The sequence below is a fragment of the Schistocerca serialis genome, chromosome 7, assembly GCF_023864345.2.
Source record: "Schistocerca serialis cubense isolate TAMUIC-IGC-003099 chromosome 7, iqSchSeri2.2, whole genome shotgun sequence".
Lineage (NCBI taxonomy): Eukaryota > Metazoa > Arthropoda > Insecta > Orthoptera > Acrididae > Schistocerca > Schistocerca serialis.
Genome location: NC_064644.1, coordinates 394,866,767 through 394,886,602, shown reverse-complemented (window position 1 = coordinate 394,886,602; position 19,836 = coordinate 394,866,767). Strand labels below are relative to the sequence as shown.

The window sequence follows — 19,836 nt, the reverse complement described above, 5'->3', positions numbered from 1 at the left end:
TTATAGTGGTGTAAAAGTGTTTTGAGGCAGAATATGTACTCGTAGAATATTACCCAGTAGAGTAACCTTTTCTTTTCCCTCCCCAGAAAGGGAATTATGGAAGTAAAGGACTGTTGATATTTATTAGGAACAGAAAATTAGCACAAAACTGAGGATGCAGCGGTGGCACATAGCCGAAAGTGAACAGGACCTGCGTTTTTTGCTTCTTCTAAGGTAACTTGTGCTAGGTGTAACTTAAGAAATTGACATAGGCTAAATAAGCAGAAAACATCACAGATGAACTTGCAAGAGGACTAAATGTCACAGGTGTGAAGCAGAGTCTTAAAGACATATGCATTTTGATAACTGGCAAGCGGAGTAGATAAATACAATAGGTTCACGTAAGGCATAGAAGAGAGAACAAGGGCACAAGGCAGTTTAGAAGAAAAAGTAGCAGCCAATCTCTATGAATGTAAAAGTTGTGTCTAGTAGTGAATATTAAAATGAGTCTAAAATCACTAAAGAGACTCGCGAAACAAATTACAGTCGACGTAATGCATGAGGAAATACGTGCCAGGCACTCGGATATACTCCTTTTTTTCTTTATTGTCATTTTAATATCTTAGACAAGGTAGGCTGGCAACGGCAAAACTACGCCGCTCTTCGGCCACAGGTAGCACAATTAGTACAGATGAAGACTTAGAAAAACAAAACAAAACGATGGATAAAAAACAGTAGACACACAAAGTAAAATACATAGAGCCGTTCACAGGTGTAGCGAAACGAAAAACGTTCAGCATTGCTAGACGAACATAGATGACAGAAACGACACACGTGATCGTCGGAGCGTGGACGGTGAAACACTAAGGCAATAACACGATGGCACACAAAAAACCGATGCCGATGATCTCCGGCTCGCGAATGTTCACTGTTTGTGTACGAGTCTGGGGACCTGCCAGAGGGGAAAAGGTGGGGGAGGAGGGAGAGGAGAAGGTGTAGATGCCAGTGGCAGAGGAGAGGGGATGGGGAGAAAGAAAGTAGGGGGGTAGGGAGAGCCCAGGGAAGAGGAGGGAGGGAAGAAGGGAGGAGGGAGAGAAGGGAGAGAGGGTGCCCTTGGAAAAAACACAGGGGGTCGAAGGGGAGGATCAAAGTTGGTAGGAGGGGTAGATAGAGGGGATCAGGGCATCATGAGGGAGGGGGAGTTGGCGGTAACCACCTTAAGTGAGGAAATGGACAGTGGAGAGACGGAGAACAGGTGGGACATGGGAATACAGGCGCGGCAGCGGACGGGGGTGGGAGAGGATGGGAGAGACAAGTAGATGAGGGGGATCAAGTTTGCGGGAGGTGTAGAGCGTCCGTATCCGTTTGAGGAAAAGGAGGAGGTGCGGAAACGGAATGAGGTCATACAGGATCCACGTGGGGGAGGGGAGACGGATGCGATAGGCGAGGCGGAGCGCTTGGCATTCTAGGATTTGAAGGGATTTGTAAAAGGTAGGAGGGGCGGAGATCCAGGCGGGATGTGCATAGCAGAGGATAGGGCGGATGATCGGATATACTCAGTAATCTGTTCCTTTGATACTTAAACAAGTCAGATTATAATTCATTTCCGGTCTGAGAGCATTTTCGATGACAGAATTACGCCTCTGCTACTGTGAACCGCACATATTATATTACTCTAAGATTTTATTATTGTACGTCGAAATTAATAGTAAACGGGATACAAATGTAAACATATTTTCCAGTTAGTGGCAACACTGATGTCCCAAAGCAGCCCCAAGCTGTTTCGCTGCTTGTCTGATCCATTCAGCTGTCACTACAGTCTAGTCGCTTGGAGCGCTAGCATCGCTGCAGTTGTCAAAAATTTTATTATTTTGCCCAGTGGAGTTTCGTTGCTGTTTGACAGAATGTTCCTGGTACCGGGGATTCCTGTTTTATATGATTTGATGCTGAAATTACCAACCAGTATCAGAAGTTGTTCAAAAATGGTTAAAATGGCTCTAAGCACTATGGGACTTAACATCTGAGGTCATCAGTCCCCTAGACTTAAAACTACTTAAACCTAACTAACCTAAGGGCAATCCGAGACAGGATTCGAGCCTGCGACTATAGCAGCAGCGCGGTTCCGGACTGAAGCGCTTAGAACCGCTCGGTCACAGCGACCGGCTCATAAGTTGTTGACTGGCTAAGTGCATGAATGTAATAATTATATTTTATTTATTATGTTTGGTTAGCCGCACGTTCTTAATTTATTAACGTTGCGTTTGTTTGACCTCCTAAAAATTCAGCATTTTTTTTCCCGCTAAAACCAGAATTTTACCCACCAACCCTAGAACGGCAACCCTGATGGTAAGCGCGGCGTGAGGAAAGGAGAGAGGGGGGAATGTTTTTCTCTTTATTTTGCATTGCTACCAACCCAGTGGCCACGCACCGATCAGCGCTGCTATGGTACAGATAGAAAGTTCGTTTTCAAATCTGTTGCTTATTTGTAGTAATAAATATGAACTTAAATCAATCCATTTGTAATACACCGTAATAAATAGAGGACAGTAGACATTTAAAGCATTTACTAAACCTCTAACTCCGTGTCTCATGGCTCATCGTGGTTTGGTTTTCCTAATTTTTTGTGGAAGTAGAAATTATGTGTGTCCCTGTTGGGCAAGCCATAAACTCATCGCCATTCATCGCTAAATGCTTTATTCATTAATATTGGACACACGTTCACCGAGCAACTATAATGCAACTGTTTGAACTTTGCAGCTGCCTAAACACAGATGCTGCTCCTCCGGTGACGTCGCTGACTTTATATTGAAAACTGGCACTGATGTCGTGTCTGCGTATGTTTTCACTGCATGCCCTCTCTGTCGAATTTACTCCCCCTTTCGAAAATTGCTCCATCCATGGCGTGCAGGCGCATGCGCAACAGTGATACTACACAAGCCTTCTGTCCCAATGCGGGCCAGCGGAGTTAAAATTCATTTATCAAAATAATAGGGCTAAAATTAACTGTCGCCAGATGTATCATTAGGCATGAAGTTTTGTCTTTATGAAAGTACCAGAGAAATCACCTGGTTCCAAGCCCTATCAAATAGAAATCTGATGTCACGAATAGTAAGATCTTGTGCCAAACGTACGAGGGTGACTCCAAAATAAATGCATACCATTTTTTTTAAATCCATCTTTTATTCTACATGTTTGAAAGATCTACAGTGTGTAGATAAATCCTTTAGGAACAATATTTTCATTTTTCAACATAATTTCCAACCCTCTCAACTGCCTTACGTCATCTTGGAACCAGCGCCTGTATACCTGCACGGTAAAATTCTGGACCAACCTGTTGGAGCCACTGTTTCGCAGCGTGCACAAGGGAGTCATCATCTTCAAACCTTGTTCCACAAAGAGAGTCTTTCAGTTTCCCAAAGAGATGATAGTCACATGGAGCCGGGTCAGGACTGTAAGGCAGGTGTTTCAGTGTTGTCCATTCGAGTTTTGTGATCGTTTCCATGGTTTTTTGACTGACATGTGGCCGTGCATTGCCGTGCAACAGCAAAACACCCTGCTTTTGCCGATGTGGTCGAACACGACTCAGTCGAGCTTGAAGTTTCTGCAGTGTCGTCATATATGCATCAGAATTTATGGTGGTTCCACTTGGCATGATGTCCACAAGCAAGAGTTCTTCGGAATAGAAAAACACCGTAGCCATAACGTTTCCAGCAGAAGGTTTGGTTTTGAATTGTTTTTTCTTGGGTGAATTTGCATGATGCCACTCCACTGATTGCCTCTTCGTCTCTGGTGAAAAATGATGGAGCCATGTTTCATCACTCGCCACAATTCTTCCAAGAAATTCATCTCCACCATACTCGTACTGTTCCAAAAGTTCGCTGCATACCGTTTTTCTCGTTTCTTTGTGAGCCACTGTCAACATCCTGGGAACCCACCTGGCACAAACCTTTTTTAACGCCAACACTTTCAGTATACTGCAAACACTTCCTTCCCCTACCCCAACGTAGCGTGACAATTCGTTCACTGTGATGCGTCTGTCAGCAGTCACCAATTCGTTAACTCTCTGCACATTGTCTGGAGTGAGTGCAGTACGAGGCCTGCCGCTGCGAGGACAATCCTCAATATTGCTGTGCCCGCTTTCATCACCTAACCTACTTGCCCACCGACTAACTGTACTGCTATCGACAGCAGCATCTCCATACACCTTTTTCAAGCTCTTGTGGATGTTTCCCACTGTCTCGTTTTCACAGCACAGGAATTCTATGACAGCACGTTGCTTCTGACGAACGTCAAGTGTAGCAGCCATCTTGAAGACATGCTGTGACGGCACCACTCACGGGAACAGGTTGAACTAAGTTTGAAAACAAGTGCGAAGGATGTATCTACACACTGTAAAAATTTCACACATACAGAAAGAAAACTGTATTTTTATAAAAATAGTGTGCATTTCTTTTGGAGTGACGCTCGTATTTCCACAGATTCCTTAATAAATGAATCCCAGAAGGATCTCGGCGTGACCAAGATTTTAGTGACAGAATAATCCGTAGAATGTTCTGTGGAGATACAGCGTTAGGCTATGGTTGCGCTACTGCGCTGCAAAAGTATGGATACCATATTCCACACAGTTTTCATGAACTGTGCGTGTGGTCTGACCTACGTAGGCTTTGCCACTTTAAGTTGGTATTCTGTAGACTCCATCCTTCCGCAAACTCAAATTATCATTTTCCGAGTCGAGAGGGGCACAGGATTTTGCATGTGGCTGAAAGATTTCTTTGACATGATGATTCTTAAGGATTCTGCTTAATATAGAAGAAATGTTACCCACATATGGGGTGAATGCCATAGACTTAAACAGCTCTTTCTCTTCTTTATGTTGAGAATGATCTCGTTACTACCCGTTAACGCTATCCTAATTTGATGTGAAGAATATACAGAAGTACAGATTGTAGGTGCTCCAACTCCTTTACAAGACACAGCATGTGTCCGATGCACCATTGTATGAAGAACGCCACAGTCTGTGAAAGATGGTGGCAGCTAGACGCCTGTAGTATATGTCCGTCTCTGTGCGCTCATGATAAACAGAACGCCCTAGTGATCCATCCCCTTGCCGGCTACCTAAAACATCTAGAAATGGAAGATAGTCATTGTGGTGTGCGTACTGTAAGACCTTCGGTACACACACTATCAGATTATTTGACTTGTCGCTCTAACAAAGTAGGCGAGTGTCAGTAATATGTCTCGTGGTCTTATCGTGGCGTGTTTATCTTCTGCCGTTAGGTCAGACGATAAAATGCCACTTGCACGCTTAGAGTAGCAGTTTGACGGTGACCAACTTTAAACAGAACTTGATTAATTTTCACACACATTTATTAAAATAATAATGAGCATAAAAATAACTTAACTTGGTTCCGGATGCTATTTACAATTGACAATCTGAAGTTCCTTTGGTCTTGGTACGTTAATCTTATTCTCACATATATCTCTGATACTTGACAAAGTGTCTATACATTTCTCTCCATGGATATGTACAGGAATAAGATAATCTTATTAGGCGCAGACTGAAACTTGACTATGGACTGGTACAGACTAATGCAGACTCGTACATACTGGTGCAGACAAATGCAGACTGACTAATCAGAGGTCTGTACACTCGTTATAATACCTCGCGCGTTCAGGTATCACTGCGCGAATGTGATCCGCGAGGAGAAAAGGTTCTACGTTAGCAGCAATCTCATTGGCTGCGTTACATATTAATACGCGGATCGGCGGAAGCAGAATTTGGTCCGCCTCTAAGATAGCGCCATCTCGTAGTGCGGAGACGGACGAGCGCTGCGCCTGCGCTGTTGTGCTTAGCGGGGCGCGCTCTAGTGGGAAAGTTGTGTACGCGCTGACTACACGGAACTATGTACACAACAGTCATCTTTCCCCACCTCCATTATAAACTGAATATTTTGTGAATATCATTTAGGTTTTGTAAAAATCGTGACAGGTCTTCCTCACAAGGGGCTCATATCACAAAAGTGTCGTCCGCATATTTTCGGTTTAATTTCTGCGCACTTGAGTGTCCTCTCTTCAAAGTCTTCCGTAAAAAAAAGAGTTGGCTACCCGAAGGGGATAGGGGATTACGCATAGGAGCACCGTGAATTTGGTGAATTTGTTCAAAATATTCACTACTGAACAAAAAGTGAGCTGAAAAAAGTGCGTGATGGAACAGCTTTTATGTCGGGTTTGAAGTGCAACGAATCATTATAGGGAGCCTTGCGAAGAGTGGAGCAACATCAAAACTTTTTAATAAATTTGATTCAGTGAGTTCCACAGACTTCAACGTATTCCTAAAGTGAGCAGAATTGTTGATACAATGTGAACATTTTCTTCCAAACGGTCCCAGCACCAAAGCAAGATGTTTAGCTAATTCTAAGTCGTAAGCCGGTGCTACAGTATTACTCACAGCTGGCCATAGTAGTAGACCTTCCATGTGGATTTACAGAGCAGTTAGTATTCTATCTTACTACAGCTTATCAGTCAACTGTGATGCTGATCCATACTTCTATGAAGGACCTGATTCATGCTGTTGCTAGACATAGATTTGTGGAACCGACTGACTTCATGTTCCGGCTTAGGTGAAAAATGAAGGTAGAAAAGTAAAATCTGTGTTGGGCCTGTTCACTTTGTGTCACAATGCCTTTACAAAATGAATCCTTAAGTCATATATGACAATGGTAACGTCTCAAAAATATTGCTATTTGACATGGTGGTGGAATATTAGTGTCACTACACGTGTTCTTTGTATTTGAGCGGTCTCTGTTTATATCGGGAAGTAAAGGCATTGGAAAGGCACTTACCTGTCATAATCGATGACGTTGACAATGAGGCTCACGTCCTCGATGTTTTCTGCGGGCACATCAAACACCAGAGCCTCGTTGTAGACTGGACACAGCGTTGCCTTTTTGACAGTTGTTTTCTTCTTCTTTATACGTTTCCCTTCGCACAGTAGGTACACTTTGACGTACGGATCTGCAACAAGAGAGCGTGTAACTGTATACATCGAATTACTACGGTACACACCAACTGCGTGTGGCCTGCAGTTTGTAATTTATATTAGGAGTAAGTTTCTTGTTCTGGCGTGTCTATGGTGCTGAAAGAGGCTCTCCAGCCAGAACAGTGGCTCTCCAAAGGGGATTGTCGCTCACTGCTGTTGTTTTATCGTTACAGGATAGTGCTTTATATTGAGAATTCCTCGAACGTTTTCATCTGCAGAATACTTCGATCTAAGAATATATCTTAGAAGTGATTGTCGTGCAAATGGAAGTACTGTCATTGAATTTCTCTTGCCAAACGTCCAGCCTCGGCTTATACAGGTAAACCTTAACGTCAGTGTGAAGTTCGCTACAGTAACGATATCATACCGGCGCAGCCTCCACAACATATGGCTGGGAGTGACTTCAAATTTTTTCTGTGGTTGCACAAGTGACGTCAAATGTCTGAGAGGGAACAACTACGCTAAAATCGCGTTTCAGAGAAATGCAGCATTTGAAAACGTTTCGTCCGAAAATTTGAGAACACATTTCAGGTAAATAATTTAAGAACTATAATAGGAACAAACCTCACAACTTTGACGACGTCACAATTTACACAATATAAATCCAAGTCTGCACTCAACTACCATCAGTAGTTCACTTACCGCTACGACTTTTGAACGTAGGTCTGAAGACTCTGTGAGAGTATAAACGAGGAACGGCCGTTTGTTTCAGTCGTTTCCATCAATGATCTCCGTCGTTCTGTATTACATTAAGAAATTCAGTCTGTTATTTTTTCTAAGAAGAGGATCTATTTACACTACTGGCCATTAAAATTGCTACACCATGAAGATGACGTGATACAGACGCGAAATTTAACCGACAGGAAGAAGATGCTGTGATATGCAGTTATTGGCTTTTCAGAGCATTCACACAAGATTTGCGCGGGTGGCGATACCTACAATGTGCTGACATGAGGAAAGTTTCCAACCTATTTCTCATACACAAACAGCAGTTGACCGGCGTTGCCTGGTGAAACGTTGTTGTGATACCTCGTGTAAGGAGGAGAAATGCGTACCATCACGTTTCCGACTTCTATAAAGGTCAGATTGTAGCCTATCGCGATTGCGGTTTATCGTATCGCGACATTGCTGCTCGCGTTGGTGGAGATCCAATGACTGTTAGCAGAATATGGAATCGGTGGGTTCAGGAGGGTAATACGGAACGCCGTTCTGGATCCCAACGGCCTGTTATCACTAGCAGTCGAGATGACAGGCATCGTATTCGCATGGCTATAACGGACCGTGCAGCCACGTCTCGATCCCTGAGTCAACAGATGGGGACGTTTGCAAGACAACAACGATCTGCATGAACAGTTCGACGACTTTTGCAGCAACATGGACCACGGCTGCGGTTACCCTTGACGCTGCATCACAGACAGGAGAGCCTGCGATGGTGTACTCAACAACGAACCTAGGTGCACGAATGGCAAAACTTCATTTTTTTGGATGAATCCAGGTTTTGTTTACAGAATCATGATGGTCGCATCCGTGTTTGGCGACATCGCGGTGAACGCCCATTGAAAGCGTGTATTCGTCATCGCCGTACTGGCGTATCACCCGGCGTGATGGTATGGGGTGCCATTGGTTACACGTCTCGGTGACCTCTTGTTCGCATTGACGGCACTTTGGACAGTGGACGTTACATTTAGATGTGTTACGGCCCGTGGCTCTACCCTTCATTCGATCCCTGCGAAACCCTACATTTCTGCAGGATAATGCACGACCGCATGTTGCAGGTCCTGTACGGGCCTTTCTGGATACAGAAAATGTTGGACTGCTGCCCTGGCCAGCACATTCTACAGATCTCTCACCAATTGAAAACGTCTGGTCAATGGTGGCCGAGAAACTGGCTCGTCGCAATACGCCAGTGACTACTCTTGATGAACTGTGGTATCGTGTTGAAGCTGCATGGACAGCTGTACCTCTACACGCCATCCAAGCTCCGTTTGACTCAATGCCCAGGCGTATCAAGGCCGTTATTACGGCCAGAGGTGGTTGTTCTGGGTACTGATTTCTCAGGATCTATGCACCCAAATTGCATGAAAAGGTAATCACATGTCAGTCCTAGTATAATATATTTGTCCAATGAATACCCATTTATCATCTGCATTTCTTTTTGGTGCAGCAATTTTAATGGTCAGTAGTGTATTTATGCCTTTACCTACTCAAGATACTGTGGCTTTTAGTCTCTACCTGTGGGCTTACGAAGTGTGCCGGATTTATTGGTAGTAGGTTCGGTCAGAAATTGGCTGTGGACCTTTACCAGGCCATAATGTTACTTGCCTGGTCATACAGCATCTACTTGAGCTGGCCTTAACACAAGCAATTGGAAAGTATCCCCTGCTGAAGAAAGCTGAGGTATTTGGAAATAGATGTATGTAAAAATATTAAGGGTTCTGTGGACTGTGCTGCTGGTCCTGGCGGAGGTTCGAGTCCTCCCTCGGGCACGGGTGTGTGTGTGTTCTCCTTAGGATAATTTAGGTTGAGTAGTGTGTAACTTAGGGATTGATGACCTTAGCAGTTAAGTCTCATAAGATTTCACACACATTTGAACATTTTTTTGCTTCTACTTAAATGTGTTTGTGTGTGTCTATGTGAGGAGGGGGGACGGATCAGCGCATGCTTTCCTAGCTCAGTACTTCATAAATTATTAGCTTGTGCCACACATAGTCCAGCAGACCAAAGCAAAGACATTCGTGTTTTGAAATACACTGATGGAAAAAATCGCAACACCAAAAAAATAGTTAACGTAGGGTAAAGAAATTTCGAGAACACGTTTGTGAGGTAATCTAAACGCGAGATAAGACATTGTAAATGTAACCGCCAGAATGGTGAATGCAGGCATGCAAACGCGCGTGCATTGTGTTGTATAGAGACCAGATGTCAGTTTGTGGGACGGAGTCCCACGCCTGTTGCGAGTGGTCGGTCAATACAGGGACCGTTAACGCTGTTTGTGGATGACACTGGAGTTACCGTCCGATGATGTCTCATATTTACTCGATTGGGGAGATGATGATGTTGATGATGTTTGGTTTGTGGGGGCGCTCAACTATGCGGTTATCATCGCCCGTACAAATTCCCAACCTTTGCTCAGTCCAATCTCGCCACTTTCACGAATGATGATGGAATGATGAGGACAACACAAACACCCAGTCATCTACAGGCAGGTGAAAAATCCCTCACCCCGCCGGGAATCGAACCCGGGACCCCATGTTCGGGAAGCGAGAGCAAGATCGTGAGACCACGATCTGCGAACGATTGGGGAGAGATCTGATGTTCGAACAGGCCAAGGCATCATGTCGACACTTTTTGGAGCATAGTGGATTACAACAGCGGTATGTGGACGAGCGTTATTCTGTTGGAAAACACTCCCTGCACTGCTGTTCATGACTGGCATCACCACAAGTCGTATCACCAGACTGACACACAAATTTGCAGTCAGGGTGCAAGGGGTAGCCATTAGAGTGCTCCTGCTGTCATACAAAATTGACCCCAGACCATAACTCCAGCTGAATGTCCACTGTGTCTAGAACGCAGACAGGTTAGTTGCAGGCACGCAACTGGCCTCCTTCTAACCAGCACTCGACCATCACTGGCACAGACAGAACCAATTTCATCAGAAAACGCAACAGACCTCCACGTTGACCTGCAATGAGCTCTCGATTGACAACACTGAGGTCTCAAATTGCAGTGGTTTGCGGTGCATGGCACCTGGTTCGGAGCTGCCCTTGAAGTAACCGATTTGTGACAGTTCGTTGTATCAATGTGATGCCAACTGCCCCTCAAATTGGTGCTGCAGATGCAATACGATGCGACAGGGCCTTATGCCGAACACGATGGTCTTCCCTCACGGTAGTGCCACGTGGCCGTCTAGAGCCCGGTCTTCTTGCGACCATACATTCTCGTGTCCACCGCTGCCACCAATCATGTCAAGTCTTTCTTCAATATCGCAAAAGGAACATCCAGCTTCTCACAGTCCTGTTAAACGACCTCGTCCAAACTCAGACAGGTATTGTTGATGGCGTCTTTGCGGCCTTAAAGGCGTTCTTGACCATTATCAACTCACCACATCAGCCTTAAAGGTAACTAGCACTCACGACCGTTACAGCGCGTATTTAAAGCTAACTTCATCTGCATCCTGATAGTGGCGCTACCGGCGCCACTTTTATGCGACAGGCGCGAAATTTGGATAGACATCATCTTTCAGATGTAGAAACACGCCTACTAACTTTCGCTTATGGCTGTGTTGCGATTTCATTCCATAAGTGTACACATTTCCTTGCCAATGATCAGTCTCCGACAAGTCGCGACATTACGCCTGCGAGGTCGGCAACACATCATACACCCCACCACCACGGGTTGACGTCCTGTCAGGCAACCACTTCTCGCGGAAAGGCAGATTTCCTGGCATTCCACTAGGCTGCCTAATAATGCCGTCAGAGGTTGTGGGTCGCGGTAACCTACTTGCTTTTGCGAGTCACGTGACCGAAAATAGATCCCATGATATCCCGTCGCTGGACGGTATTTAGGCCGGCGCACGGCCGTTCGTCGGCGGTTCACTCCGAGCCAGGACTCCAGTTCAGACATACAGCTCGACGCAGATGCCGCTGTCTCCGTCATCGCCACCGCCGCCGCTACGGACAACGCCGTACGTCACTTCGACGCCACAGACAGACCTGTCTTAATAGTAGTGGATGCTGTAAAACTGTGTATAAATTATTCCTATAACACATTTGACTGTTCGAAGGGCATTTTAACTCCGCGCATAGTGTGGTGATATTTATGAGAGAATGTGGCACACCCTTGGAGAGCACAACTTTCCGTAAGCTACGCCGTTCGTTGGATGGTGTGTGCTAAGAGCTCTGGATATACAAAGTAAGTAATATTCACATTAATGGAAACAAAATAAGCTGTATCGGCTCATAATAGCAAATGTGTCTATGTCTGTGATCTGTATAGCTTTATATTAGAGGCAGTGTGTGCTGTGCAATGTTGTTTCCTTCTGTTGCAATGGGTCGAGGACGCTGGAGCAAAGGCGCCGGACCTGCTGCAGCAAGGTCAAGCTGGTCACCATAACGCGCTAAGCCTACGGGCGTGCCAGGGTGAAAGACGTTGTCATTGGGACAATGCCTTTGATTTTTATTAAAAAAGATATTGTATTGTAGAAAGAAAAAAAAGATTAAAAGCTTTGTATGATCTTAATTCATGCATCAGTTGTTACCTGGTTGTCTTCACATCATTGAGTCGCACTCTTATGAGTAATATGAGTGCGACTCAATGATGTGAAGACAACCAGGTAACAAATGATACATGAATTAAGATCATACAAAGCCTTTCAACTTTTTTTCCTTCTACAATACAATACAATACAATATCTTTTTTAATAAAAATCAAAGGCGTTGTCACAATGACAACATCTTTCAGCCTGGCACGTAGAGTTTCTGTTACTACATTGACGATAGAAATGAATTATGAAGAACGAATAAAAACCATACAAAATACACTCCTGGAAATGGAAAAAAGAACACATTGACACCGGTGTGTCAGACCCACCATACTTGCTCCGGACACTGCGAGAGGGCTGTACAAGCAATGATCACACGCACGGCACAGCGGACGCACCAGGAACCGCGGTGTTGGCCGTCGAATGGCGCTAGCTGCGCAGCATTTGTGCACCGCCGCCGTCAGTGTCAGCCAGTTTGCCGTGGCATACGGAGCTCCATCGCAGTCTTTAACACTGGTAGCATGCCGCGACAGCGTGGACGTGAACCGTATGTGCAGTTGACGGACTTTGAGCGAGGGCGTATAGTGGGCATGCGGGAGGCCGGGTGGACGTACCGCCGAATTGCTCAACACGTGGGGCGTGAGGTCTCCACAGTACATCGATGTTGTCGCCAGTGGTCGGCGGAAGGTGCACGTGCCCGTCGACCTGGGACCGGACCGCAGCGACGCACGGATGCACCCCAAGACCGTAGGATCCTACGCAGTGCCGTGGGGGACCGCACCGCCACTTCCCAGCAAATTAGGGACACTGTTGCTCCTGGGGTATCGGCGAGGACCATTCGCAACCGTCTCCATGAAGCTGGGCTACGGTCCCGCACACCGTTAGGCCGTCTTCCGCTCACGCCCCAACATCGTGCAGCCCGCCTCCAGTGGTGTCGCGACAGGCGTGAATGGAGGGACGAATGGAGACGTGTCGTCTTCAGCGATGAGAGTCGCTTCTGCCTTGGTGCCAGTGATGGTCGTATGCGTGTTTGGCGCCGTGCAGGTGAGCGCCACAATCAGGACTGCATACGACCGAGGCACACAGGGCCAACACCCGGCATCATGGTGTGGGGAGCGATCTCCTACACTGGCCGTACACCACTGGTGATCGTCGAGGGGACACTGAATAGTGCACGGTACATCCAAACCGTCATCGAACCCATCGTTCTACCATTCCTAGACCGGCAAGGGAACTTGCTGTTCCAACAGGACAATGCACGTCCGCATGTATCCCGTGCCACCCAACGTGCTCTAGAAGGTATAAGTCAACTACCCTGGCCAGCAAGATCTCCGGATCTGTCCCCCATTGAGCATGTTTGGGACTGGATGAAGCGTCGTCTCACGCGGTCTGCACGTCCAGCACGAACGCTGGTCCAAGTGAGGCGCCAGGTGGAAATGGCATGGCAAGCCGTTCCACAGGACTACATCCAGCATCTCTACGATCGTCTCCATGGGAGAATAGCAGCCTGCATTGCTGCGAAAGGTGGATATACACTGTACTAGTGCCGACAATGTGCATGCTCTGTTGCCTGTGTCTATGTGCCTGTGGTTCTGTCAGTGTGATCATGTGATGTATCTGACCCTAGGAATGTATCAATAAAGTTTCCCCTTCCTGGGACAATTAATTCACGGTGTTCTTATTTCAATTTCCAGGAGTGTATGTTATTAATGAAAATTTGTAACCTGTGTTCAGAAGTTATTTGTTGCAAGAGTGTTTGTGCTACATGCTCATTGTGTTAAATCTTAACCAGACAATGTTACTGAACGGAAGGCGCGACATTAACTAAGTGAGGCTGAGGAAAAGGGACTCCAGTTCAGACATACAGCTCGACGCAGATGCCGCTGTCTCCGTCATCGCCACCGCCGCCGCTACGGACAACGCCGTACGTCGCTTCGACGCCACAGACAGACCTGTCTTAATAGTGGTGGATGCTGTAAAACTGTAAGACTGACGATTTTGGATGAAGTGACTTTGGTTTTTGGAGGCAGTATTAACATTCACGATCAATTCTGAAAGGTCATTAATGCTCTTTAAGTGCTCTAGAGTTTACACAAGTGAAAAGATGCCGTAATTTTTGACTCTGACGTAATGTTAACTCAGATATATGAGTTATGCAGTCAAGCCCAAGACTGATTAGTTGCATGTACTAATGTCTTGGCTGTCTTAGCAATGGACGACAATATCTATATGTTGAGCTGCAAAAAAAAAAAAAGGTTATTTCTTGAGATTACGAGCAGATTCATTTATCACAGTTACTCAGTTAATGCCCGCTGGTCCTATTAAACAAGCTTTGTATGATCTTAATTCATGTATCATTTGTTACCTGGTTGTCTTCACATCATTGAGTCGCCCTCTTATGAGTAATATGAGTGCGACTCAATGATGTGAAGATTGAACACAGCATGTTGTTATCAATGGAGAGACGTCTACAGACGTTAAAGTAACCTCTGGCGTGCCACAGGGGAGTGTTATGGGACCATTGCTTTTCACAATATATATAAATGACCTAGTAGATAGTGTCGGAAGTTCCATGCGGCTTTTCGCGGATGATGCTGTAGTATACAGAGAAGTTGCAGCATTAGAAAATTGTAGCGAAATGCAGGAAGATCTGCAGCGGATAGGCACTTGGTGCAGGGAGTGGCAACTGACCCTTAACATATACAAATGTAATGTATTGCGAATACATAGAAAGAAGGATCCTTTATTGTATGATTATATGATAGCGGAACAAACACTGGTAGTAGTTACTTCTGTAAAATATCTGGGAGTATGCGTGCGGAACGATTTGATGTGGAATGATCATATAAAACTAATTGTTGGTAAGGCGAGTACCAGGTTGAGATTCATTGGGAGAGTGCTTAGAAAATGTAGTCCATCAACAAAGGAGGTGGCTTACAAAACACTCGTTCGACCTATACTTGAGTATTGCTCATCAGTGTGGGATCCGTACCAGATCGGTCTGACGGAGGAGATAGAGAAGATCCAAAGAAGAGCGGCGCGTTTCGTCACAGGGTTATTTGGTAACCGTGATAGCGTTACGGAGATGTTTAATAAACTCAAGTGGCAGACTCTACAAGAGAGGCGCTCTGCATCGCGGTGTAGCTTGCTCGCCAGGTTTCGAGAGGGTGCGTTTCTGGATGAGGTAGCGAATATATTGCTTCCCCCTACTTATACCTCCCGAGGAGATCACGAATGTAAAATTAGAGAGATTAGAGCGCGCACGGAGGCTTTCAGACAGTCGTTCTTCCCGCGAACCATACGCGACTGGAACAGGAAAGGGAGGTAATGACAGTGGCACGTAAAGTGCCCTCCGCCACACACCGTTGGGTGGCTTGCGGAGTATCAATGTAGATGTAGATGTAGATGTAGATCCTGCTCGGCTAAAGTATTTGATCGGAAAATGTGACGGTGATATAGACCAAATCAGAATTGGTGAAACAGTTTGTAACATTCTTGTAAACATTAAGGTCTTATAAGCCAGTGTAAAGACTAATTAGCTGTTAAGAGTATTGAAAGACCATACAAATCAACATATACGAGGGCTATTCGGAAAGTAAGTTCCGATCCGTCGTAGAATGGAAACCACTGTCAAAATCCAATGAAGTTTTGGCCAGATGTGTTGGCCAGTGTCTCCAGTACTCTCATCGATCGCATGACGTCGCTCGTTTCAGTTACGAGTGTACAGTGAGCACGTAAAGATGCTTCGGAAAGTGTGTCTCCCGCCAAGTATGAGGGTCAAGTGATAAGTTTCGCTTGATGGCATGCAGCCCACGTCACACAACTGTCATGCCGTTCCTTCTTCATGACAATTCTCAGCTGCACTCTGCAGGGGCGATGAAGATCCTCCTACAGAGTTTTCAATGGGAAGTGTTTGATCACCCACAATACAGACCGCAGTTGACCCCCCTGAGTTTCATCTCTGCTCACTTGAACCGATGGCTATGAAGGCAACATTTTATCATAGGCAACGGGGTATAGATCAGCGTAGAGACTTAGCAGAAAGCACAGGCGGCAGCCTTCTATGACGAGAGTATTGGAAAGTTGGTACAATGCTACGATAAGTGTCTAAATCGGAGCGGCGACTACGTAGTGAAATAGCTGGAAGGTGTAGCTCATGTTGCATATAAATCATTTTGTATTTTCACTGTGGTTTCCATTGCGCGACCTATTGGAACTTACTTTCTGAATAGACCTCGTAGCATTGAAGTTGCTAATACGTTGATGTATTGTCAACGAATAACACGGACAGTTCGATTGACGGACCCTCTGCAATGGACAGGAGAACTTAAATTGTTTGTTGGATGTCAATAGTGTGCCAAGACGGAAGAACTAAAATTCTTAGTTGTCTTTTCATCAAGACGGACTGAGTGAGACTTAGCATTTTCATTTGTGTGATAAACTTCTCCTCCAAACTACGGCCTTCAGGCAGTTACTTTCAACTTGTAAATCTGGTATTACTATCCGTCGGAGTAGATAAATAGTGTTTATTTTTGTAAATAAACTTTTTAAAGAATCTGTTACATTTTTGTGTCGCCTACGGTGGGTTCTTCACTCTCTCAACATAATTTTAAGAGTGCAATGTTTCTTATTCACTGATGAAGCAAAACATCATGACCACCGCCCACAGCGACGTTGGATGCCGCCTGGGGGCGTTGCGAGCTCGTGACGCAGTAACAAAAGTGTGTAGGCCGAGCAGACACTGACGGGGGATCACCCTAGCGAAGATGTGGGCTGCAAATGGGGAAATCCGTTGAGATAAGCGATTATGACTAATGGCAGATCATTATTACGCACAGTCTGTGAACGAGTACCTCCGAAACGGTGAAGCTGATCGAATGTTAACGTGCTACTGTCGGAGTATCTATGGAAAGAGGTAGAAGAACAGTGAAACTCCCACCAGCCGCTAAATGGTTGGACGTGCAGGATTCTTCACAGAACGTGGGGTTTGGAGGCTTGTCTGCTCTGTAAAGTAGGGTAGATGGTGATCTGTCGCATCTCTGCCGAAAGAGCACAATGCTGGTGCACGCAGAAGTGTTTCGGAGCACGCCGTTCATTATACATTGTTGAACATGGGGCTCCGCAGCAGACCACCCCTACGCGTTCATATGTTGACCCGACGACATCGTCAATTACGATTGCAATGGGCACAGGACCATCGGGATTCGACCGTTGATCAATGGAAACGTGTCGGCTCTTTCGGTGAAGCGCATTTTTGTTGCACTAGGTCGATTGTCGTCTCCACAAACGCCGTCATCGAGGGGAACGGCAGCTCGAAACGAGCAGCACGAGACGTATACAGGCTGTGCCTAGACATCTAAAGCCGCGTACCTCCACAAACCTACCAATGACCTGTAGGATCACTGATACGTAGAACCAGTGATGTATTTCATTCCAAAGGCAGACAGACAAGCTATTAAGCAGCTGGTCATAATGTTCTGGCTCATCAGTGTACATGTGTACAAACTTACATGAGTGCTAGATTTCTTGATGTTGTGGGTGGCTGTGGTTTGGGCTGTTGGACACAAGATAGCATTTTATTTAGCACTTCAACAACTTAAAGTGATGCGATTGTTAGTACAATAAATAAAATATTAACACTTCCTTTATTAAAAACGACTAAAAGGGAATTTCATATAACGATCCCCCCCCCCCCCCCCTACTCGTCCCCCTCTCTCCCCTCGACGCACAAACACACAGGCTCACACATCTGCAAGAATGCAAAGGCCATAGAAAAGCTAAAGACAGAAAATGATTGTGGTTCTAAAGCACAGTATAAGAAATAAAGATTAAATGAAATGTTGCAGCAGACAGAAGTTGGTTGCTGATACTAGACTGAAAGCTGGTGAGCGCAGCACTGTGGAGACAGATTAGGTAAGGAAGAGTCTGTCGGCTTACAGAATTTGGAAAACTGAAGCATATTCGTCTCGTAAGTTGCTAAAGTCCCAAGTTTAATTTATAGCTGCCTATTGCTGTAAAATGAAACACTTTCCAAAGGAATGTGGTCAAATATACAACGCCCTTAACAAATCAGAATTTCTCCGTGGGCTCTAAATCAAATCATTTGTCTACGTAACTCATTTTTTAAGCGCGCAGTTGCTGTTGTTTGCTTTTAAAAAAAATTAATAGTAAATGGATCATGAATTTAAATTCACAAACAGTTTGTTAAATATATTCATGATTGATATAATTAACTGAGTAAATGAGACTGTTTTCACTTCACAGCGTCTCAAGTTTCGAGATCAAACTGAATACAGCTGTTATTTTCTGTCCCATCTTAATTCTCACGCCGTATTTACTCTTTATTCAGCGATCGCCGAAAACCTAGCTCCTTACAAATAGAGTGAATATTCGTTGAGATTTACCACCGAGAAGTGGATATTCATCTTTTACTGATATCCAGAAATCACCAAGTTCCATGATGATGCCGGCCGGGGTGGCCGAGCGGTTCTAGGCGCTACAGTCTGGAGCCGAGCGACCGTTACGGTCGCAGGTTCGAATCCTGCCTCGGGCATGGTTGTGTGTGATGTCCTTAGGTTAGTTAGGTTTAAGTAATTCTAAGTTCTAGGGGACAGTTGACTTCAGAAGTTATGTCCCACAGTGCTCAGAGCCATATGAACCATTTGAGCCATGACTATACCCAAGTGAGCACCTTTCGGCCCACGCTTATCGTCGACCACGAATATCTTTCGTCAGGGCTCCAAAAATATGAAAATCGCATGGAGAAAGATCGCGACTGCATGGATGATGTGTATAGTGCAACAATCATCCCACTGAAAAGAGTCCTTCGTCATATCGGCCGAAACAAGCTCAAGAAGTAAACAGTAACTTTATTGTCAGTCTTTTACTATTACTTTTTTGATACTGGTAAGACTGTTCATAAAAAGTTCGCCCCTGCTGTTCGTAAATCAATAAAGTGTTCTATCGCAATGTTCTAAGACATTCGATGAAGGATTTTAGGAGAGAACGTCCACAGAAATGCCCTACGATCGACTGCCTACTCCACCATGACACTGGCCAACATTATTTAGGAACTTTTGACTAAGAATAAGATAACAGCTTGTCGCCATCCGTTGTACTTAGCTCCACGTCACTTCTTTCTCTTCTTCAAAATGAAAATGAAGTTCAAGTCGTCGAAAGTTTGATACAATTCAACTGGAATCGCGGAGGGTACTAAACTTCTTGGCAAAGAAACACTTTCAATACGTATTTGAAAAGTGACGGAAACGTTGAAATCGGTGTATTCACGCCCAAGGAGACTACTTTTAAGATGATGGGGCAGAATAAACTTAAGGTAATACGTAACAATTTTAACTAATACAGGGTGTTTCAAAAAGAATATATATATTTAGAAAACATATATTTATTAAACTGTAAGACATACAACTATGAAACTCGGTATACATATTTACGAATCTTTCAGTTTTAGACTATAGATGTTCAATATGTTCTCAACCAGTGACACGAACAATATCACATCGATACTTGAATTCCTCCTATACTCGGGTAAGCATAT

At 45.0% G+C, this 19,836-nt stretch overlaps 1 protein-coding gene across 1 annotated transcript in view; it reads right to left on the bottom strand.

Moving 5' to 3' along the window:
* Positions 1-19,836, bottom strand: part of LOC126413122 (synaptotagmin-10-like) — a 605,847-nt gene that overhangs the window by 15,739 nt on the left and 570,272 nt on the right. Inside the window, exon 8 of the mRNA XM_050083014.1 lies at positions 6,822-6,993. Coding sequence (XP_049938971.1) covers positions 6,822-6,993 — 172 coding nt within the window. The remainder of the gene's footprint in view (positions 1-6,821; positions 6,994-19,836) is intronic.